Source organism: Emericellopsis atlantica (genome assembly GCF_019669845.1).
Source record: "Emericellopsis atlantica unplaced genomic scaffold F5Z01scaffold_6, whole genome shotgun sequence".
In the NCBI taxonomy this organism is placed as follows: Eukaryota; Fungi; Ascomycota; class Sordariomycetes; order Hypocreales; family Bionectriaceae; genus Emericellopsis; species Emericellopsis atlantica.
In genome coordinates this window covers 686,430-707,149 of record NW_025764708.1, presented here as the reverse complement: position 1 = coordinate 707,149, position 20,720 = coordinate 686,430, and the positions used below count along the sequence as shown (strand labels likewise).

The window sequence follows — 20,720 nt, the reverse complement described above, 5'->3', positions numbered from 1 at the left end:
GATATCATCGTGCCTTGGCACCGTCGCTGCAGGGTTTTAGCGGGCCCACGGGACCTTCAGATCCTTACCGTACCTTATCGCATGGCTTATCGTTGATTTTTGCCCCGCGCCACCAGGGCACTTGAGATTTCCCATATTTCTCATCAGACCCTCAACCTGATGACATATTCCGAGAGTTGAGTCATTGCTACTACCGGCTTTGGCACAAACAGACCTTTCCCATCCCACGAAGCCAAATTCACACTCTCTGTCGACTCTGTAAACTCGTCCTTGGCCTTTGGCGGCCCATTCATCTCGAATCGACACTCCGAATCCTACGCCCACTTCGAACCCCTCCATCCGCCACCATGGCCAGCGCCGGTACTCAGCCAGCGACAGCTGGTAACTCGCAGTCGCACCCCTATACGTGTAACACATGCCAGGTAGCTTACCGTAGCATCGAGTTGCAAAAGGGCCACATGAAGAGTGACTGGCAGTATGTGACCCCCAGCGTCATGCCCCGCCTAGACCTTGGACTAACGCAAACCCAGTCGGTACAACCTCAAGCGCAGAGTCGCATCCTTGCCCCCCATCTCAGCCGACACCTTCACCGAGAAGGTCCTGCAGGCCCGCGCCGTGACAACCGCAGAGGAAGACAAAGCACTTTTCGAACGAGTCTGCGAGCCGTGCGCCAAGACCTACTTCAGCGAGAATGCCTACCAGAACCATCTGCTCAGCCAGAAGCACAAGAACAAGATCTCGACGACTGGACAACGGCCTGACGACGAGACGACCTCGGTAATCAGCTCGACATTCACCCTTGGGGAGCCCGCGCCCGCTCGCCGAGACTCTGTCGACTCAGCTGCCGAACAAGAATTCAATGAGGTCGTCGAGGGCATCCAACGCACCAAGCTCGTCCAGGATGATCAGAACCCTTCGCCCGTCAAGCGTCCCTCCAACCCTCAAATCACCTCTGCTGATGCCGATGCCGAGATTGACCGCGAATCCAATAACAAGACACCGGTGCAGCAGGCTCCCGCCTGGTCAATTCAGTCATGCATTTTCTGCAACTACAGCTCCCCCACAGTGCCGTTGAACATCCTACACATGGAGCGCTTCCACGGCATGTTCGTGCCCGAAAAGGCATACCTCGTGGACTTGGATGGGTTGGTGAAGCAGCTGCAGGAGAAGGTGCACGAGGACCACGAGTGCCTGTACTGCGGCAAGATCAAGTCCACCGTCTTCGGCATCCAGACACATATGAGGGACACGGGTCACTGCAAGATCCCCTTTACTACCGAACGTGATCAGCTCGCGATCGGCGACTTTTATGATTTCCGCAGCACCTACTCGGACGGCGAGGATGACGATGAGTCGGATAGTGGTGACGCCGATGACACGGACAAGGAGGGCGGAGCCAAATTGGGCGCTCGCCGCACAGGAAAGACCGTTGACGAGAATGGAGAAGAGATTGAGGAGGGAGACGGTTGGGAGACCGACAGCTCGGCTTCGTCTCTTGACTCGGAGGATCTGCACGCTGTGCCCGCCGAGGGTCACTTACACCAGTACGAGCGTCTGGATAAACACCCACACCACTCAAGTAGAGATCCTCGCCAACGCCATCAGGCCGATGGCTGGCACTCACACTCGCACAAGCACACCCGGGGTGTGTTCTACGACGACTACGAGCTCCATCTTCCCACTGGCAAGTCCGTGGGTCACCGCTCTATGAACAAGTACTATCGCCAGAACCTGTACCACTACCCCACTGCGGAGGAGCGTGCCGAGCGACAGGCGATCGAGGCTGCCAGGTCGTCAGATGACGAGGAAGAGGGTGACAACCAGTTGGCCGTCAGGAATGGCCGTGAACGCGCGGTAATTCCTCGTGGGGCCAGGGGCATGGCCGGCGTGTCAGACAAGAAGCGGATGGCTGCCGAGCGCTCTGAGCAGAGAGGGCGGACGCAAGAGCAGGTCGTCGGGAAAAAGAAGGACTATGCGTACGGCAAGAAGCTGAACAACCAGAAGACGTACTACTACCGATACCAGAGAGGTGGTTAGTCTGGTTCATAGTCTAGTTATGCAGTCATGAAAAGTTTGGCGTCTCACATTTAGCTTGCGTCTTCGGTGTCTTGTTATTGTAAAGGAACGTGTGAGTGTGATACGCGCGAATCATTTAATCAAGTGAGATGACTGTGTACTCCGTACATGTAGCATGTCACAAACGGTGATCATGGTGACAATAAATAGTCGCTCATCCTTGTCTGACAAATTGGGTTAGCGGCGGTGATCTACCCCACGTTCTGTGGCCTGGGCCTGGGCCTTGGCCATATGGTTGCTGAGTTGGAGACGATCAGAAATCGTGAGGAGTCTGAGGACCATACGGCGACGACATCAAACCATCATCGTGACCCCAGGCCAATCCAACAGCAGTCTCGCGGGCTCTTTCAACTTCATGGGCGCACAAGAAACCTCTCATCATGCAGGGCGACCTTGTCACGCGGCGCACACAGTTCTCGAGTTGTGATGAGTGCCGTCGGTCACGCGTGGCCTGCGACGCGGTCGTTCGCGCCAAAGAATTGGGCGAGGACAACGTAGGCGACGTGGATGTCATATGCTCAAGATGCGAGAGGAGGAAGAAGAGCTGTACTTTCAAGGTGCCCAGCGACATGGCGCGACGTTTTGTGAGACACGAGTAGACTAACTCGACTGCAGTGGGTGAAAGAGAACAAGACGGCCACGGCCAAGAAGGCATCGAAAACGGCCAAGGGCAAGAAAAGCCGCCAGGAGAAGAGGGAGCTGTCAATGAGTGATTCCGCCCTCTCTATTCACCAGCATGAGCTGCCAGACGAGGTGGCAGCGCGACCCGCAAGCATTCGCTCATCAAACCCCTCAGACTGGCCGTCACCCTTTGGCCACCTGATGCAGGACAATGCTGCAGGCTCTTTTGACATGGCTATCTCGCCGGCAAGCAATTCAGTCGGTATCCTCAACCCAGAGATCATCAGTGCACTCGACTCGTATTGGCTCTCGGCCATCTACCAGACGGGGTTCGACTCGGTGTTTGGGTCGTGGATGGGGCGTTTCTGCAATCCATTCGCGTAAGTATGCGTGCGCACAAAGGTAAAAATACACGAACTGATGGCAACAGGACGGGCGAGCACAGCCGCGCAGACAAATACGTGCGCATCTCCGACTTGTGCGGCAAGCTTGACCAATGGATGGCCAGTGAGAATAGGATGCCTGATCATTCAGCAACATCACCCAGAGACCTGAGTCACGCCGAGATGGTCAGAGACCGGCAGATTGACGAGTCTCTGCGCATGACCATTGTCGCCTTCTCGGCCAGGTGGCTGCCCTTGGTGCCCTCGTCGAGTGCAACAGGTCAAGGCCGTGATCGCAGTGCGTCGATCGAAGCACTATGGAGACACGCTAGGCGCGACATGCTCAGAGTCATCAATCGGCCATCGTATCGATCCATGCTCACTCTGTTTCTCTTTGCTCTGACGCCCATACCTTCGAGCATCTCGGAAGACGAGGAGTTGGATGGCATCTCGGGACAATCATGCGTGCACGCCGCCCTCCAGCAGATCCAGATACTACGTGCACGTCACAGGAATCTCCAGTTCAGTGGCTCCAAGGTGTCGCCTTTTTCCAAACGTCCACCGATGCCGACGAGCCCGGATTCACTTGGCACCTCCGATTTCATGATGGCCGAGAGCACAGCGCACTGGGCCGCACTCACCTTCGACACCTCAGCCTCGCTGACACTCAACAGCCGCTCCCTTTTGTCATCTGGTCTGTTTGGTTACGACGAAGAGCTATCATGGCGTCTCGTGCGCTCGTCGGCCAAGATGTTTGTCGAGACGTCGCACCAGTGGCTGCCTGGCAGTATCGACATTGACGACGATCGTGCGAATCGCATCGTGGGAGCTGCAGCAGCCTGGAAACTTTGGGGATGGAAACTCACCGCCGTATTCAAAGAGGCGCTCCGGGACGGCCACGAGGAAGACCGAGTCCAGAATGCATTCGCCGCGGTCGTGGAGTCGATCCAATACTTCAACGTGAGCTTCCGGCCCCATCTTGAGGCATGTCAACGGCGCATGCATTTCCTGAACCAAGACACCCGGTTGCGATGGTGTAAGTACCTCTTGTTGTCTTTTAAAACCTGTACTGACACACGTAGACTCGCTGATGCTGCATTATCACTTGAGCATCCTCATGCTTGTGGATATTGTCGAGGCCACCGAGCGCTTTGACCTGATGGCGAATCTGAAGGTGCTCACCGCCGAGGCCGAGAACACGGTCATGGACACTTTGGTATTCGGCCTGAACAGCATGTTCACCCTCTCCATCAACCCTAACAGCGCCTTGGCCCAGGGCCACGCCACATCCATCACTGTACCGCTCACGGCTGTCGACCCGTACCCCCACCACATCGTGGCGGCTATGCAGCTCGTCCGCAAAGCGATTGAAAGGGACTACAGCGTGGGGAAGATTACCCCGGACTCGTACGCGACGTTGCGCGCAACCATGGAGAAGACACTAGATCTACTGCCCCAGAGCTCCAAGTCCATCCAGGCCGCCAAGGTGCGACAGATTGAAGGGGAGCACGGAAATAACCCGTACCAAACGTTGCATGGGTACTTTGCAGAGTGAGCATCTTCGCGGGGAATACACTATACAAGTACGCAGCGGCACAGGGCTTGCGACGCCCCCGTACGAGGCTGCCCCAGATTCTCGCATCTCCACGATCCGATGGTCTGTCGGATCCGAGCCACCGACCTCCTCCCCCACAAGCGTGGGGACGGATCTCCAGGTTATCGGATCCGCTCATTTTCGTCGCCTTTTGTACTTAACGTCGTCACGACCTGCAATTTTACTATTGCGGGCGCATTCTGCTCCTCATTCTGCTTCTCTTCGACGACAAAATGGGGGAGAACATTACTTGCGACATTTCGGCCGTTGTGGCTGGCTCCCAGAGGCGCTGCGTCTCCATCCTGGGCGCCGGGACACAAGGGCGACGCTTGGCATTCATGGTACGCGGTCCCTATCGTTGAGGTCACTCAACAGCTCTCGCTAATGGCACGCCAGTGGTCAAGTCAAGGACAGGATGTCCATCTCATTGATGCGCAACCGTCGCAGCTACAAGCTAGCATCGGAGCTGTCGAGGAGCTACGGGCGTCATGGTCTGCGAAGGGCTCAGCGACGGGCAAGATTGTGACACATCTCCCCGACGAGCTGGGTCAAGCTTTGCAGTCTTCATGGCTTGTGGTCGAGGTATGAAGGATGGCGCACGGGAGATGACTGCGTGCGGGTAGCTGACTCGAATGGCAGTGCGTTCCCGAACGATTACCGTTGAAGAAAAAGATTCTCCAAGAACTGGACTCTGTGGCACCGGAGGATGTCATTGTTGCCTCCAATTCGAGCAGCTATTCGTGTGGCGAAATCATTAAAGATCTGGATCTAACGCACAAGAGTCGGATACTCAGCGCACACACGTGTAAGTCCTGGTCACTGGTGGGTGTAAACTCCCGACTGACGTAAACAAGATTGGCCGCCCGAGACGCCAGGTTCGTGAACAAGAACTGCCTCTGACGTACATTCAATGCTCATCAAGGTTTAGCTATTGAAATCATGAGTCACGAGACCACAGACCAAGCACATGTGCAGCTCATGCTCGACCGATGCGCGGCCCATGGGTTCGAACCTTTCCACGTGCGAAAGCCTTCAATGGGATATCTGTATAACCGGTAGGTGACCCCCTTCCCCATCAACGACCAGACCACTCACAAATGTAGGATATGGGCTGCCATCAAACGCGAGGCGCTTCTCGCCGCGTCCGAGGGTGCAGGAACCCCAGAGGAGATCGATGCCATCTTTCGAGGCATCCTCAAGACCGCCAAGGGGCCCTTTGAGCTGATGGATGTCGTGGGTCTGGATGTTGTCTATGACATTGAGCAGCACTATGCGGAGGCAAGGGCGGATGTGCCTGAGGAACCGAGACAGTACCTCAAGAACTATCTGGATCGGGGAGACTTGGGCGTGAAGAGTGGCAAAGGTTTCTACGAGCACGCAAGGAAGGATACTTGATGCACTTTGTCGATCTACCCGTGGGTTCGAGGGTACTGTCCTTTTCTGTATTTCGTTTGCCTAACGAAAGTGTTTGATATAGCTCCATGTACAAGCAATGTCTCAGCCAATGTTTTGTCAAGTTTTATAAATCAGATTGCCCCGTTCGTCCCTTGTAGACTGCGTGCTCTAAACAATGCGCCCTGCGCCCGTATATATACATGTAAAAAGGAATCGATATTTTCAAATATACTCGTTCAACCGTACGGTGTTCCGTATCGAAGCCAGTCTCGCTCCGGGTCTGGCAGCGCACCCGTCACGCCCGTCCCGAGCAGGGACGTCGTCTGCCCTGCAGTCGTCTCGGCCAATGCCGGAACATTGAAGAAGTTGAAGAGATCCATGTTGTCAAGTTCGGCGGGCGAGGTTACCCTCGTGGTCAGGGGCTCTATCCCGGATCGTCGATTTCGTGAGGTCAATGTCATTATGTCGTGTGCGTTCCTTCGTCACGTTAGCCTTGGTGCACCATGGACCACTCTGGCAACGGTAGACTCACTTTCTCATCGCGGCATAACCGCTTTGCCGTCCCATCTGCACAGCTCGCGTGAGGACCTTGGCGTAGTTGTTCGCCAGCTCCCAGTACTGTCCCACGTGGTTGAGGGTCTCTATAAGAAACTCGATCTGCGGGTCGACCGCGCAGCCCACTGTTGCCGCATGCACGAGCAGAAGCCGTGCTGCTACCCAAAGGGAGAACGCAAAGGGTGGCCCCAGAAGATCAAGACCATCAGCCTCGTACACGTCTCTCGCAATGTCACCCAGCGACTGCACCGCGGACAGACACCGCTGCGTAGCGTAGTGAGATGGCAGAAAAACGGGGGACCGAACGGTCGGATAGGCCGCGGCTGAGTGCAGTCGTACCACGGCCACAACGTAGGCGCTGTGTAGCATAAACCAATTGGCTACCCGGCTGGCGGGATCCGAGTGGCACAAGGCGGACACTTTCGAATACTCGCTCGGCAATGATTGAAGCCATGCATCCAGTGAGGAATCCAGAGATCGGTAGGTCGCCCCCCAGGACGACATGGCGGTGGAGGACGTGACGTCGACGGGCGTCCGCAGAAAGTTGTGTATCCGGCTGACAATGCGCAGGATCTCGCAGTGGTACGCGAACGAGCCTAGATTCTCGGGATGGTTGACAGTGTACGGCTCACGCGTACCGTCGTCGTTATATGTGACAGTTTGTGTCTCGACCGGTACGTTTCGGGAGAACAGATCGTACGAGCAAGGGAGTAGCCTCTTCATCCTAACTTCCTCGAGCAGAAAGTCAAAGTCGGCCGTGGCGATGGTCGCGTAGCGGTCAAGCAGGTACACCATCCAGCAGATTCGGCGTCGACCCTCGTCTTCGATCCACGATTCGGGGCGGCCTGTGATGACGCGTCGTACCGAGCCTGTGCCTGGCATCTCTTCCTTGTCGGTGACCATGAACACGGCGGTTTCGTCGCCCAGGTTGAGTTGTCGAATATTCTGCGCCAGCATGGACAGCATGTTCCAGCCTCTTGGGCCGTTGGAAGTGCCCAGCTCATCGAGGCAGAGAATGACGAGGGCCTTGATGGCGTCGATGCTGACATTCTCCATGGCGTACAGTTGCACATTTCGCTTAGATACCGCGTGGTAATGCACTTTCGCCTCGTAGGATAGCCGCGGGTCGCGTAGGAAGCGTAAGGTCGTCGCCACGATGGCATGCAGCAGGACACGGTCAGCCTCGCCCATGGAGGTTGATCCGAAGAAGATGCCAAAGGTGGATTTCCGATCAAGGATCGGGCACCACGTGTTACAATGTTTGAAGTATAGGTCGACGAGGGTGTAGATGACGTCCTGTGGCGGGAGGTCGGTCAGAGCGGGGGCAGGCCGTTGCCCTGTGACACTCGGCGACGGTGCGGCGCCATGGCTGTAGGGCGTTGAAGCGGGCGGGATGCTGTTGGGAGGCGGCTGCTGCTGCTTGTGAGGTTTTGAGTGTTGCTGTTGTGATGACACTGGTGGAGGTATCGGCGGCTGGATACCATACTGACTTACGTCAGGCGCGTCACTGCCAGGCCAGTACCCCGTCAAGGGGCCATTTTGCGATGTCGGCGTCCCGGACGGTGCTGTCGATGATGGCACCCCGGCGCGCTGGGGCAGGTCACCATGATGCCCGCTGAGGATGGCATGGGGGCTGTCGTGGGACTCGATGTGGTCTTCGAGGCGGCGACCGAGTGATTGCAGCAAGGCGTCAATCTTGTTGACCTTGGCCTCCAACTCGAGACCGAAGCCGATGCGGCTCCCAGGCTTCTGCCTCTCGAGATAGACGCATGTCCGGTTGTGTCGCGCGCACCAGGAGCAGGCTGGCTCAGCACGATCACACTTGACCTTGCGTGCCTTACAGAGCTCGCAGGAGGTCTTCTGATGCTTCTCCCTCTTACGTTTCTTCGGGTTGGCATCGGACGAGGCGACGTTATCATTGTGGGCCGCCTCGTCGCCGCTCGAGGCATCAACGGTGTCACCTTCCTCGTACTCCATGCCCGAATCCTCGGCCGGAGGTGCAGGAGGAGCGGTGGTGCTGGAGTCGGCCATGGCGTGAAATGGGTTCCCTGGCTAAGGGGCCCGGTGCTTGGGGTGTGGGGACGCAATGCTCCAGACTAGCCTGCGTGTCCGTACGTAGACCTGTCGTCAATCAATTGCCCAGCAGACCAGCAGTGCTCTGCATGAGCACGGGCATTTGATATCGGAGTCTCGACCGACACCCGAAGGATGGTGGACTCGATGCTCACAGCTCACCCAAATAGTGAGTGAGTAGTAAGTACAGGTGCCTCGGTCCGGTGGTGAAGAGTCCCAGTGTTGACAGGGCTTAGTGATGGAGATCCTAGTACTAGACCTCAATGCATGCGGTGTACGTATGGGGTACGGAGTGCCTCGAGCTGCGAATCTCTCGGTGTCCACGGGTTTGGCGTAGCGATGACGGGAGATGGTAGCGGGTCCTCCTCCTCTTTTTACGTCTGGCTGCGATGCGAATTGCCAAAGAATCGCATGCCAGCAAGGATGCAACGGATGGTTCGCCTCCTGTCGCCTCTTTGCGTGGCTATGAAGCAGTGGCTGGTCGATATGGTTGGCCTATGGGTGGGTGTGCCTCCTTGTTGGCAGTGGTCTGGTCGGTCCTCGGTGCACTCGGTGTTCTTGCCCGAGTCTCTCTCAGTCCAACTCCATCAGATTGTGCGCGCTCAGCTGATCTGATGCAAGCAGAGATAAGAAATCCGAGGTATAAGATGGTCCTTGGAGCCTCCTCGTGTCGCAGTCGTGTCGTATGGCCTGCGCAGCAAGGAATCGCTGCGCGATTGACTGATTGACGGTTCCGGCCGACGTCAAAAGGTTTAGAGCGTGGAGTGAGTTTTTGGCTGGGGAAGGAAGGCGCGCTCGGGAACAAATGCCCGGGCTTGCGGAAGCTACACTGTGCACGACGCCCGATACAGCACTCAAACACAGTGTGCGACACTGTGCGATCTGGATTCTGGCGTCTCTCGCATTCCACGGTCTCTCTTTCCCTTTCTCAAGCAGAGAACGGATCCAGGCAGCCGCGTCTCACGAGACATTCACTTGGATGATGATGATGATGATGACGATGATGGACGAAAGCATTGCATCCTCTCACACTTTCGATGGCTCGAGGGAACCATGAGGGCATCACGACATTGGCATTCTCACTCTGTTCAAGTGGGCAGACACGTTTATCAAGAAAAGTCCCAGTCAATTCGCTCTAACGCCTACGGGCATGGTATCATACAAAACACACAAGCAGCCCATTCATTTCCCACGTTGCACGGCATCCTGGCCCTGTCCGTTCAGGCTTAGTTGGCCCAGCCCTTGCTCATCTGGACGGCCTTTTCCCAGCGCTCGAAGCGCTTGTCGGCGGCCTCGACGGTGATCTGGGGCTTGAAGAAAGTGCTGCCCTCGAGGTTGACCTCCTGGAGCTCCTCAAAGGTGGACCAGACGCCGGCAGCGAAGCCAGCGGCGATGGCGGCACCCAGGGCGGTGGTCTCGCGCATGGCGGGACGGTTGACGGGGATGCCGATCAGGTCGGACTGGGTCTGCATGACGAGGTCCGAGTTGCACATGCCGCCGTCGACGGCGAGCTCCTCGAGATCCTTACCCGAGTCCTTGCCCATGGAGTCGAGGATGGCCTTTGTCTGGAAGCAGGTCGCCTCGAGGGTGGCGCGCGCAATGTGGCCGCGCTGGGTGTAGGCGGTGATGCCAAAGATGGTGCCACGGGCGTCGTCGATCCAGTAGGGCGCAAAGAGACCGCTGAAGGCAGTGACAAAGGTGACGCCACCGTTGTCCTCGACCGTCTCGGCGAGGGCGCTGAGCTTGGTCGAGTTCTCGATGAAGCCAAAGTTGTTGACGAGGAACTTGACACTGGAGCCGCCGACGGCGATGCTACCCTCGAGGGCGTACATGCACTTGCCGGGGCCAAAGTCAAAGGCCACGGTGGACATGAGACCGTGCGACGAGTAGACGGGCTTGTCACCCACGTTGTAGAGGAGGAAGCAGCCGGTGCCGTAGGTGTTCTTGGCGCGGCCGGGGGTGAAGCCCTTCTGGCCGACGAGGGCGGCGGACTGGTCGCCCAGGCAGCCCATGATCTTGGTTCCCTGGAGGCTTGTGTTGGCGAGCGAGCCGTAGGCGGTCTTGTCCGACGAGCGGACAATCTTGGCCAGCTTGATCTTGTTGCGGTCGAGGCGGAACCAGTCAATCAGCTCATTGTCGTACTCGAGCTTCTCGAGGTTCATGAACATGGTGCGCGAGGCGTTGGAGGGGTCCGACACGTAGACGTTCTTGGTGGTGCCGCCGTTCAGCTTAAAGGTCAGCCAGGTGTCGACGGTGCCAAAGGCCAGGGTGCCGTTCTCGTAGGCCTCCTTGACAGCCTTGACGTTATCGAGCATCCACAGCAGCTTGCTGACGGAGGGGTATGTGGAGAGGGGCAGGCCGCAGCGCGAGGTGAGCTCGCTGGCGCCCAGGCGCTGCTTGAGGCGACGGACGAGGTCCTGGCTGCGCGTGTCGGTCCAGACAATGGCATTGTAGAGGGCGTTGCCAGTGTTCTTGTCCCAGACGACGGTGGTCTCGCGCTGGTTGGTGATGCCGACAGCCTTGATCTGACTCTTGGAGTGGCCCTGCTTCTCAAACTGGGCGACTGCGCCGTCAATGCACTCCTCGACAGACGAGACGAGCTCGTCGGGGTTGTGCTCGTGCCACCTGTGATTGCCCGGTTAGTCTTTGCTTTCATTGTCCGCACAAGGGTGGTAGTGAAACGTACCCAGGCTGGGGGTAGATCTGCTCAAACTCGATCTGGTGCTGCGCGACAATCTCACCCTTCTGGTTGAAGATGATGAAGCGCGTGCTGGTGGTGCCCTGGTCAATGGCACCGATGAAGGAAATGGTGGGGGCTGTGGCGGGAGACATGATGGCGTCTGCTGTGTCTTTGAGTCTGGTAGGGAGGATTGACTTGAGCATAAGAGCACGAGATGGGGGATGGAAAGCAAGAAGACGACGGGGGAGAAAACGTCTGGGAAATACGCGACTTGAATAAGAACGACGGCGAGGAGGGGCAGTGTGGGAGAGAGGAAGAGCTACGATCACATGGCGAGAGGTGACGGGCAGGGAAATATTTGTACGTCTTTCCCCCCCTCCTTGGCCTTGCGGGCTACAGCTACGTTGGCGTCCGGCCAGCTGAAGAAACTCCACGGGGCAGAAGCGCGCGAGCGGGCTACGAGCCCTCGCGTGCGCATCGCCAAGGTGTGGTACTACGTACGATGGATGGATGAATGTGTGTTCTTGCACGCGCGCCAACTCCCTCACCCAGCGGAAAAGCTGGGCTCCCCACGCTCGCTCGTCACGGTTGACGGAGGCGCATGGATGGTACCCCTCTTCCCATCCATGTCTGTCTCCAAATCGACAGGCCCCCGGATTGTGGAGAGTGAGGGGGTTGGCGGAGAGATGTCAGGGGGGGGTCCGGGTACAGCATCACAGCAGGTGGCTTCCGTCAAAATGGCGCGTGTCAAATGGGGAGGCCCAGGGACAGGGCTCGAACGGAGTAACCCCAGACTTGCTCCTCAAACGGCAAGGTGCGCGTGGTTCATGATGGGGAATTGCGGTGCTCGGCCTTGTCCAAGGCCACGAGGGCCATGCTGTTTGTCACGGACAGGATGCCGTACCTGCGTTTCTCGAGGTCAGCCGAGGCCATTCCCCCACAGGCCCCGAGAAGTCCGTGATGCTGGGGAGCAAAAGGTGCGGCTTGGAAGTTGGAGGCTCGGGTCCTCGGTGTCGACACACCGAAAGCAGGGTTCGAAGGTTTCAAAGCCCACGCGAAGGAACTGGCGAACACACTACTGCACCACGGGCCGAATGTCAGCGAGGACGAATGCACAAGCGGCATTCCCAGAGTGTCCACTTTGCCATGGAAGGCTTGAAGGCTGCAGCGCTGGCGCTGAATCGGACGCGGGACAGAGGGCTGGAGGGACTAATAGTCTTTGCGATTCGTGAAGAAATCTGGCCATGTGATGCTCAATGGCGGGATGGCTATGAATTCGGCCAGTCGCGGGGTTCCAGTGCCGTCCCTCCTCTCCTGGAGGCTGGTGGCAGCGGCCGCTCCAACACACACTATCATGACGTGTAGGCTGCCATGATGCGAGGTTGATCAGCTAGCATACCCGGCACGAGTCAAACAAAGTTTGGTACTGGATGGCCCGCTCGATCCATGACGTTGCTGGCGCTCGCTGGACACGATTCTACGATGTGTGGATTTTTCGCACTACGTTTTCATGTGCTGAGATCCGTTGTGAGTGTCTGCTTGCCAGCACTTGTACGTGCAGTAGTCAGACAATAGTCATTGCAAAAGGTACCTGCCAACAATCGGAGCATTCTTGCGTACGCGCAGCAGGCCAAGAATCTCACCTGCCGTATCTTCCTTGCACCAGCGGGCCTATGCCCCTTCTAGGTAGGCTTCTGGAATGGATTAGTGGGCCTTCCACTAGGCTGCCATCTTGCAGTGCCCCGGGCGTTAGGGCCATGCACTGACTTGCAGTGGTTCTAACTCGAAACGCCACCGCCCACCGGCGAACGCCTTACTACCAAGGAATCATAAGTTACGTGTGATTTTGACGGGACGGGATCTGCGGTCAATGGCGTCCGGGAGCGAATCGCAGCACGGGGCATTACGTCCTTCTGCGCATCAGCGTCGCAATCGGGGCAGCGTGCAGAAGAGCAAAAGGCGGGGAAGAAGCGAGACTGCCAGTCACCTTCTCTGACTCTCTGAGTGTCACGGATCAGACTTCGTGTGAGCGCCCTAATCAATTAGCTGTCGCTTCTCGCTGCGCGCAGACATTTTAAACTGGAACGCCCAGACTCCTCGCATCTCGGGCATGCACCGACTCGGTTCCACAAAGGTGACCAAGCTTCGCAAAGGCTCGGTATTCAAAAGCAGGGTCCATGGATCTCGAGACCCAGATCGCGTCCGTGACCCAGTGTTTTGCTCCGTGTAAGGCGCCGGCCAGTGCGGATTATCATTTCGCTTGTCTCCATGGCGAAGCATATCGGTGGCGGCCGTCCGAGGCTGCATTGGTAGGGTCCCGATCTCTCGCTCTCTGCTCGGTAGTACTCTGCTGAGGAGGATCAAACGTCGTGTCAGCGTCCGCGCCGGCACCACTTTTTGGTGGATGACGCGCGGGCGCAATGGCTGCTTGCAGACCAACGGACGTCCGAGCGATCCCCAGCCTGCACTCTGCAGTCCTCGTTCCTCGACACACCTCGGCTGTCCTGATGCGCAGGGAAAGAAGCAAGCGTTGGCTGGCGCTTTGTCGGTGCCGTGCTTGTGTCGCGTGCGTTTGTACTGATGATCCCCAGATTGACACTTGTTGACGTTAGACCGACCCAGCCGAGTGAATGCCGTGTGCGAGCATCGCGAGCACCGACCGACCGACTGACATTCGCCGCCTCCAGTCCGTGTCCGTACATGGGGGTCCACCTCTCGCGGTCCGTTGGTGACTTTTGGTGACGCCAGGAAAAATTGGCAGTTGGCCCCATTGAAGGATGGATGGGCCGATGGGACCCCCTCCACCTTTTGCTAGTGTCGCCATCCCCACATACGTCCTTGCAGTGACACTGCACGAGTTCGTCCGCGCTCGATCATCATCGTTCGCACATGGCGCGGGCTGGGCTGGGCTGGGGGCTTTGCCACGGGGATATGATAGCCTTTCTTCTTTTCTTCCCTCCCAATCTTCTTTCCAGACCAACCTAAACTCAAAAGTGTCAGCCATCGACACCATTCGTGAAACGCCACACTCTCCAATTCCAGGCCATCAACCAGACAGGACCTCACCTCACCTGGATCCAAGCCTGTCCTTGACCCTGCACAACACCAACTGCACCTCGTGGACGTATCCCCGGATCTCACCTCGCTAAGCCCAGAAGCCCAGGACGCGCCCCTCTTCCCGTGGCATCCCCAGGCCCGTCCGTTCCAGCCCCCTCCAGTCGTTGACTTGGTGGCACTGCCTGTCATCCGATAGCGTCGCTTCTCCGGATCGCTCTGCTGCAAGTTCGGTGAACTTGGAACCATCCCCAAGAAACGGATCCAGGCGGACCAGACAATCCAAAGGCGGCCCCATACGTACGCGAACCATCCGGACTCCAGGAACACGCGGGTTTCCATCCATCCATCCACTCGGCAGCGGCAAGCAGAGACTTTGCAACGGGGTCCAACTCCTCACAAGTTCCCGTCTCTCCTCCTCCTCCTCCTTTCTCTTGAACCACCCCGTGGGGACACTGCCAAACCATCTTTGCATAATAAGCCTCCATCCCCCCCGGGTTGCATTGCTGATCCCAGAATCGTCTTTCCTCAGTGCGACCTTACTTCTCCATCTTCTCCTCCACCATTTACCCATCTCACCTCTTTGGGTCTTCACTTGCTCGCACCAGGGCTTTGCTTGACATGTCCGCCGCGGTTGACCACATCTCCAACGACAGTGTGTCGACAGTCCACCAAGAGAAGAGCACCACCTTCATCCCCGTCGACAAGTTCGAAAACGTCGGCAGCATGTCGCAGGACGAGAACATCTCCGCCAGAGCCGACAGCCACGCGCCGCCCATGCAGGCCGAGCTCGAGCCTGAGCTGCGCTGGTCCAAGTTCCGCGAGTACGGCCGCGACTTCTTCTCCGAGTTTGCCGGTACCATGATCATGATCCTGTTTGGCGACGGCGTTGTCGCGCAGGTGATCCTGTCGGAGGATCAAAAGGGCAACTACCAGAGTATCTCATGGGGCTGGGGGTAAGCACCAATTTCTCTCCGAGTGAAAAAACTCGTGAAAAATAAACATGAAACTGACCATCTCCCCAGATTGGGCGTCATGCTCGGCGTGTACGTCGCCTCCAAGTCGGGCGGCCATCTCAACCCCGCCGTCACCCTCGCCAACTGCATCTACCGTGGCCACCCGTGGCGCAAGTTCCCCGTCTACTTCATGGGTCAGCTGCTCGGCTGCATGGCGGGCGCCTTCATCATGTACGGCACCTACTACCAGGCCTTTTCGAACCTGGAGGGCGGCACCCAGCGCACCATGTTGACCGCCGGCATCTTCTGCACGTACCCTGCCGACTTCTTGACGACCGAGGCCATGTGGTGGTCCGAATTCGTGTCCAGCACCATCCTCATCTTTGTCATCTTCGCCCTCGCCGACCCCCACAATGGCAACGCCGGAAAGTTTATGCCTCTCGCCCTCTTCTTCCTGATCTTCGGCATTGGCGCGTGCTTCGGCTGGCAAACCGGCTATGCGATCAACCTGGCCCGTGACTTTGGTCCCCGTCTCGTCTCGTACATTGTCGGCTACCCCTTCGAGGTCTGGTCGGCCGGCAACTACTACTTCTGGGTAAGCCACCATCCCAGTGATCCAACTCTTGCCATGTTCCCGAGGCTAACATTGACCAGATTCCCATGGTCGCTCCCTTCTTCGGCTGCACCTTTGGCGGGTTCCTGTATGACGTCTTCATCTTCACCGGCGAGAGCCCGATCAACACACCCTGGATGGGCCTCAAGCGCTTCACCCAGCCCAACCGCAAGACGTGGTCCAACACGTACCGGGCTCAGGAGATTTCCAAGGTGTAGATTGCCCACTGTCCGATGTGGATGAGTCGCATGTATTCTTCGGAAGAGATGTCCATGTTGGCGGGAAAAAAAAAAACGAAAAATACCAAAAGGAGTTGTTGGCGTTGATTTAGGGAAGCGTGGGGGAAACAGTCCAGTCATTCACGACCAGATACATGTAGCTGTTTAGCGACTCATTCTGCAATCGAAGAAATGTTTCAAGTTCAAAAAAGAAATGGCCGAAAGATGAATCATCGTGAATGTCGCACGCGGGGCGCAAGCTCGCAGTCATGTACTAACACGTTGTGGCTCTATTCCCCCACGCATAATGTTGGGCGCTCGCGGTAAGATTACGACGATGCCCGATGGGACTGGTGGACGCCACACTGCGAAACAATTCTTCCGTCCTCTGAGGGCCAATGGTCCGGCGCAGGGCTGGCATGACTCCTCAGCCATTTGTACGGAGCCCGGAGGACGTACGGAGAAATAATAATATTCGACGATCAGAATGGCTGCTCTGCCTGCCGCTGTTCACGCCTCACTTTTGCCCGCGTCTTGTCTCGGAATACTCTGGTGTCGAGCGGGGCAGATCAGCGCAGAGTCCAGACCATCGCCCGCTGTAGCCTTCATTACTATAATAGTACGGAGTACTCCGTATGAACACTGATAAAAGTACGTGCACAAGTGTTGATTACGAGCAGAGTGCCACCATGCGTGCTACGTACTGCCAGCTGCCCCCGCAAACTCCAAATGTCTCATCATGACTTTAGAGTTGACAGAGTCGTATCTGGGGAGGAGCAACGTGGCTTGGGGGCATCAAAGTCCCAGAGTCCCAGAATCCAGATTCCAGTGTCCAGAGTCCCAGCCCCAGACAGACCATTTCGACGGGGCCAGCGATGACTTCGTACGCAGATGGACCTCCGTGGACTTGGCCACCTGCCTCGCAGAAGTCTCTTCGCCGCGCATGACCAAGCATGGATTTGTGGACTTTGATGTTTGTTCACTTTGGGTTTTACGGACACGCCGCTGAAGAAACAGTCCGCCAGCCGGAAGAGTCGGTTCTGCTGGTACGATTTCAAACCCCTTGGCATGCTGCTGCCCACAAGTTCCACAAGTGTGGTGGACCAGGAGAGTTGAGTTGGAGATCAAGATGATTAGCGCCTCGCTGTCGGCTCGGTCAACCGAGCCGCACCGAGATTTAGCGCGACCATTCGGTACTCATCCGCCGAGATGCATAGCAGGTGGTGCGCCGCAGTGACGACATGCACAAAGTCTGTCCCGTCTCTCAAAGTTGCCCGCGACACAATCATGAAGAACGACTGGATGCGCTCCCCACGTGGGGACACTGTTCGAGTCGCGCTGCTCGGGGAAAGTATCGGAGCCCAGGGACTGACAATGAAAGTGAACGGGGGTGGGAAGCGTTGAATGGGTTGTCTCTCTCGCATTGCTGGCGCGCGCAGGCGGGCAGGCATGCCGTGGGTTGAGCTGGGCTGGGCTGGACTTGGCTGGACTGGACTCTGCTGGTCAGTCGCGAGGACTAGCGAGGTGGAAAAGTCGATGGAATAGTAATTAGTACCGTGTTCATAAATTTGTGATCTGCCTTTTTTTCCCGACGGGTTCATTTGCCCGTTGCCAGTGCCAGTGCGGGTTGGATCGATTCCACGAATGATGACGCTGCGCCGGAATCGCTTTGCTTAAACATCCCATCGACCACCACCACCATACTATCATCTCTTCCCCATCTTCCTTCTTCTTCCTCCCCGATCCCCTTTTTGAATTAATTCCTCCACCTATCATTGATTGTCCCGTGGACGCCTACCATACATCTTCCTCCTCCATCCTCACATCGAGGCCGTTGAGTATTGCCTAGGATCGAACCGCTGGTGAGAGGCCACCCGCAATCATCATGGCTTCACGCCTCTCTGCCCTTCGTCGACCCGCGGTGGCCGCCGCGACCGTCGCCCTCGTCGGTGTCGGTGGCACGGCCATTGCGTTGGGCACCTCGAAAAAACACACCATCAGCATGCCCATTGCCGACATCAAGCGTGACGCCAGCACCGGTCGCATCATCCCGCCCAAGTTCCCTGATCTCAAGCCTCGCGAGCAGCAGCTCGCCGACCTACGCCGCAGCGGCGACGCAAACGAAGAGGAGTACGACCTGGTCATCATTGGCGGTGGTGCGACGGGCACAGGTATCGCGGTCGATGCCATCACCCGAGGTCTCAAGGTTGCCTTGGTCGAGAGGGACGATTTCTCCTCCGGCACCAGTTCCAAGAGCACAAAGCTCGTCCACGGTGGCGTGCGCTACCTCGAGAAGGCGGTCACCACGCTCGACTACCCCCAGCTTGAGCTCGTCATCGAGGCGCTCCGCGAGCGCAGGACCTTTCTGAACATTGCGCCCCATCTGTCCAGCTCGCTCCCCATCCTGCTGCCGCTCCAGAAGTACTGGCAGGTCCCGTACATGTGGGCTGGTACCAAGACCTACGATCTCCTGGCTGGCTCCCAGGGCCTTGAGAGCTCCTACTACGTGAGCAAGTCCAAGGCCCTGGAGCAGTTCCCTCTCCTCCGCAAGCAGAATCTCATCGGTGCCCTGGTATACTACGATGGTCAGCACAACGACTCGCGCATGAACGTGTCGCTGGCCATCACGGCTGCTCTCTACGGTGCCACGGTCCTCAACCACGTCGAAGTCACTGATCTCGAGAAGGACGCCCAGGGCAAGATCCGCGGCGTCAAGGTCAAGGATGTCCTGGGAGCCCAGGACTCGCCCGCCTTCTCCGTCCGCGCCAAGGGCGTCATCAACGCCACTGGTCCCTTTGCCGACGCCGTGGAGCAGATGGACGACAAGAAGCGCAAGCCCATTGTCGCCCCTGCCTCTGGTGCCCATGTCATGCTCCCTGGAAAACTGTGCCCCAACGGAATGGGTCTTCTCGATGCCGCCACTTCTGACGGACGCGTCGTCTTCGTCCTGCCCTGGCAGGGCAAGACGCTGGCTGGTACCACGGACAATGCCTGCGAGGTTGAGCACGAGCCGGTCGCACTGCAAAAGGACGTTGACTTTATCCTCAAGGAGGTCAACAAGCTCTTTGTGCCCGACGCGGCCCTCACCAACGACGATGTCCTGGCTAGCTGGTCCGGCATCCGCCCCCTGGTCAAGGATCCCAACGCCAAGAACACCGAATCTCTCGTCCGCTCGCATCTCGTCACCGTCTCGCCCTCTGGTCTCCTGACCTGCGCTGGTGGAAAATGGACCACGTACCGCCAAATGGCTGAGGACGCCGTGGATGAGGCCATCAAGACCTTCAACCTGACCCCCAAGCCCGTCACGCTTCCCGACATCTCGGGCGCCATGCCCCCTCTCGAGACCACCGGCCAGTGCTGCACGCTCACGACCCCTCTGGTGGGCGCCCACGGTTTCTCGCCCGACCTCGCCTCGCAGATTGCCGCGCACCACTCGATCGATCTCGACATTGCCCAGCACCTCGCCTCCAACTACGGTGACCGCGCCTGGGCCGTCCTCTCCACGCAGGGCGCCACATCCCGCCTCCTCCCCGCCTTCCCGTTTGTGGAGGCGGAGATTCGCCACGGCGTCCACCACGAGTCGGCCTGCACAGCCGCCGACCTCATCGCCCGCCGCACCCGTCTCGCCTTCCTCGACGTCGGGTCCGCCCTCAGTGTCCTGCCTCGCGTCATTGACGTCATGGGCGAGGAGCTCTCCTGGGACGAGAAGCGCAAGGAGCACGAGTGGAAGGCGACCGTGCTCTTCTTCCGCTCCATGGGTCTCCCTGAGGACCAGCTCAATGTGACCCGCAACGACGTCCTCAAGGGCAACGTGGCGCGCAAGATTGAGCGCGGCGCTGAGAAGGCCGTGGCCACTGTGTCGGGCAGCATCCCCAACTTTGACGGACAGACCCTGAGCGCCAAGACCAAGGCGTGAGCGAGCGAGCGAGCGAGCAGCGTGATCTTGATGTTCGCATTCAACAGGACGAGAAAAGATGACGATGTACCACTTTTTTGTGAGAGAAGGTTTTCTCGATTTGCATAGGCTGGGAGTTGCATTTGATGATGGAGATTATTATATTCCCCCTACCCCTACCCCGGCTCGGCGTTTGGATGATTGGTGAAAGATGGGCGGTTCCTGTCCTGGGCTCTCTTTGTCAGATTACATACATACATTATGGTATCGGCATGACGGCCGTTTCATGAAATACTAGGCTTTACTCATGTGCTTTTGTTCCTGTCATGTGACCACCTGCCCGTGTAACTGAACGTCTTCAGACAATCGTGAAACAAGCGTGAACGAGCGTGAGGCTGGCGCAGGCAGCACCAGGCAACAGCGCCCCGCCATCCCCACGGCGGTATAATTAACCACAGGGCCTCTCTCCGGCGTCGACAACGCCCAGCAGCCCTCAAGAATTTCTGCCCAGCTTCAATTACGACCATGGGAGACTGGGACTTCTACTGTGCCATCTGCGGCGGTCCGCTGTGCAAGCCTTACTGGGATGAGCCCCCTCCAGAAGAGA

The 20,720-nt window shown here is 57.7% G+C and overlaps 8 protein-coding genes across 8 annotated transcripts; 5 read left to right on the top strand and 3 right to left on the bottom strand.

The window, feature by feature from the left end:
* The first annotated feature begins 58 nt into the window (after positions 1–58).
* F5Z01DRAFT_649058 (C2H2 type zinc-finger-domain-containing protein) lies at positions 59–2,325 on the top strand. Its single transcript, XM_046263068.1, has 2 exons — positions 59–475; positions 531–2,325. The coding sequence occupies exons 1-2, from the start codon at positions 348–350 to the stop codon at positions 2,035–2,037; spliced, it is 1,635 nt and encodes a 544-aa protein (XP_046120702.1). The 5' UTR covers positions 59–347; the 3' UTR covers positions 2,038–2,325.
* Positions 2,326–2,330: 5 nt separating this feature from the next.
* F5Z01DRAFT_703573 (putative 3-hydroxyacyl-CoA dehydrogenase) lies at positions 2,331–6,180 on the top strand. Its single transcript, XM_046266425.1, has 11 exons — positions 2,331–2,633; positions 2,692–3,077; positions 3,128–4,116; positions 4,163–4,601; positions 4,754–4,817; positions 4,959–5,015; positions 5,071–5,256; positions 5,314–5,479; positions 5,529–5,549; positions 5,603–5,729; positions 5,778–6,180. The coding sequence occupies exons 1-11, from the start codon at positions 2,457–2,459 to the stop codon at positions 6,067–6,069; spliced, it is 2,904 nt and encodes a 967-aa protein (XP_046120701.1). The 5' UTR covers positions 2,331–2,456; the 3' UTR covers positions 6,070–6,180.
* Positions 6,181–6,305: 125 nt separating this feature from the next.
* F5Z01DRAFT_680111 (fungal-specific transcription factor domain-containing protein) lies at positions 6,306–8,655 on the bottom strand (the record flags this gene model as incomplete). Its single annotated transcript, XM_046265575.1, has 2 exons — positions 6,306–6,546; positions 6,602–8,655. 2 exons carry the CDS (start codon positions 8,653–8,655, stop codon positions 6,306–6,308), a joined length of 2,295 nt encoding a protein of 764 aa, XP_046120700.1.
* Positions 8,656–9,923: 1,268 nt separating this feature from the next.
* F5Z01DRAFT_618149 (glycerol kinase) lies at positions 9,924–11,529 on the bottom strand (the record flags this gene model as incomplete). The annotated part of the gene is made up of 2 exons (XM_046261018.1): positions 9,924–11,322; positions 11,384–11,529. 2 exons carry the CDS (start codon positions 11,527–11,529, stop codon positions 9,924–9,926), a joined length of 1,545 nt encoding a protein of 514 aa, XP_046120699.1.
* Positions 11,328–12,708, top strand: F5Z01DRAFT_487808 (uncharacterized protein). Its single transcript, XM_046260141.1, has one exon. The coding sequence runs from the start codon at positions 11,707–11,709 to the stop codon at positions 12,607–12,609; it is 903 nt and encodes a 300-aa protein (XP_046120698.1). The 5' UTR covers positions 11,328–11,706; the 3' UTR covers positions 12,610–12,708.
* A 1,126-nt stretch (positions 12,709–13,834) lies between these two features.
* On the bottom strand, positions 13,835–14,982 carry F5Z01DRAFT_487790 (uncharacterized protein). Its single transcript, XM_046260140.1, has 2 exons — positions 14,444–14,982; positions 13,835–14,363 (listed from the first exon to the last, which is right to left on the bottom strand). The coding sequence occupies exons 1-2, from the start codon at positions 14,771–14,773 to the stop codon at positions 13,986–13,988; spliced, it is 708 nt and encodes a 235-aa protein (XP_046120697.1). The 5' UTR covers positions 14,774–14,982; the 3' UTR covers positions 13,835–13,985.
* On the top strand, positions 14,914–16,588 carry F5Z01DRAFT_487708 (MIP family channel protein). The gene is made up of 3 exons (XM_046260139.1): positions 14,914–15,387; positions 15,457–15,982; positions 16,042–16,588. Exons 1-3 carry the CDS (start codon positions 15,053–15,055, stop codon positions 16,216–16,218), a joined length of 1,038 nt encoding a protein of 345 aa, XP_046120696.1. The 5' UTR covers positions 14,914–15,052; the 3' UTR covers positions 16,219–16,588.
* Positions 16,589–17,810: 1,222 nt separating this feature from the next.
* On the top strand, positions 17,811–20,422 carry F5Z01DRAFT_649047 (glycerol-3-phosphate dehydrogenase). The gene has a single exon (XM_046263067.1). The coding sequence runs from the start codon at positions 18,104–18,106 to the stop codon at positions 20,132–20,134; it is 2,031 nt and encodes a 676-aa protein (XP_046120695.1). The 5' UTR covers positions 17,811–18,103; the 3' UTR covers positions 20,135–20,422.
* The last annotated feature ends 298 nt before the right edge of the window (positions 20,423–20,720 follow it).

Excerpts from the sequence above, each read along its gene's own strand:
- F5Z01DRAFT_487708 (XM_046260139.1), top strand. The coding sequence starts at position 15,053 with ATGTCCGCCGCGGTTGACCACATCTCCAACGACAGTGTGTCGACAGTC. Across the intron at positions 15,388-15,456 it reads AGTATCTCATGGGGCTGGGG|ATTGGGCGTCATGCTCGGCG; the intron begins GTAAGCACCAAT and ends CCATCTCCCCAG. Across the intron at positions 15,983-16,041 it reads CCGGCAACTACTACTTCTGG|ATTCCCATGGTCGCTCCCTT; the intron begins GTAAGCCACCAT and ends AACATTGACCAG.
- F5Z01DRAFT_703573 (XM_046266425.1), top strand. The coding sequence starts at position 2,457 with ATGCAGGGCGACCTTGTCACGCGGCGCACACAGTTCTCGAGTTGTGAT. Across the intron at positions 4,818-4,958 it reads TATCGGATCCGCTCATTTTC|AGGCGCTGCGTCTCCATCCT; the intron begins GTCGCCTTTTGT and ends GCTGGCTCCCAG. Across the intron at positions 5,550-5,602 it reads TTGGCCGCCCGAGACGCCAG|CTATTGAAATCATGAGTCAC; the intron begins GTTCGTGAACAA and ends ATCAAGGTTTAG.
- F5Z01DRAFT_649058 (XM_046263068.1), top strand. The coding sequence starts at position 348 with ATGGCCAGCGCCGGTACTCAGCCAGCGACAGCTGGTAACTCGCAGTCG. Across the intron at positions 476-530 it reads CACATGAAGAGTGACTGGCA|TCGGTACAACCTCAAGCGCA; the intron begins GTATGTGACCCC and ends ACGCAAACCCAG.
- F5Z01DRAFT_649047 (XM_046263067.1), top strand. The coding sequence starts at position 18,104 with ATGGCTTCACGCCTCTCTGCCCTTCGTCGACCCGCGGTGGCCGCCGCG.
- F5Z01DRAFT_487790 (XM_046260140.1), bottom strand. The coding sequence starts at position 14,773 with ATGGAAACCCGCGTGTTCCTGGAGTCCGGATGGTTCGCGTACGTATGG. Across the intron at positions 14,364-14,443 it reads CAGGCTTGGATCCAGGTGAG|TTTAGGTTGGTCTGGAAAGA; the intron begins GTGAGGTCCTGT and ends GACACTTTTGAG.
- F5Z01DRAFT_487808 (XM_046260141.1), top strand. The coding sequence starts at position 11,707 with ATGGCGAGAGGTGACGGGCAGGGAAATATTTGTACGTCTTTCCCCCCC.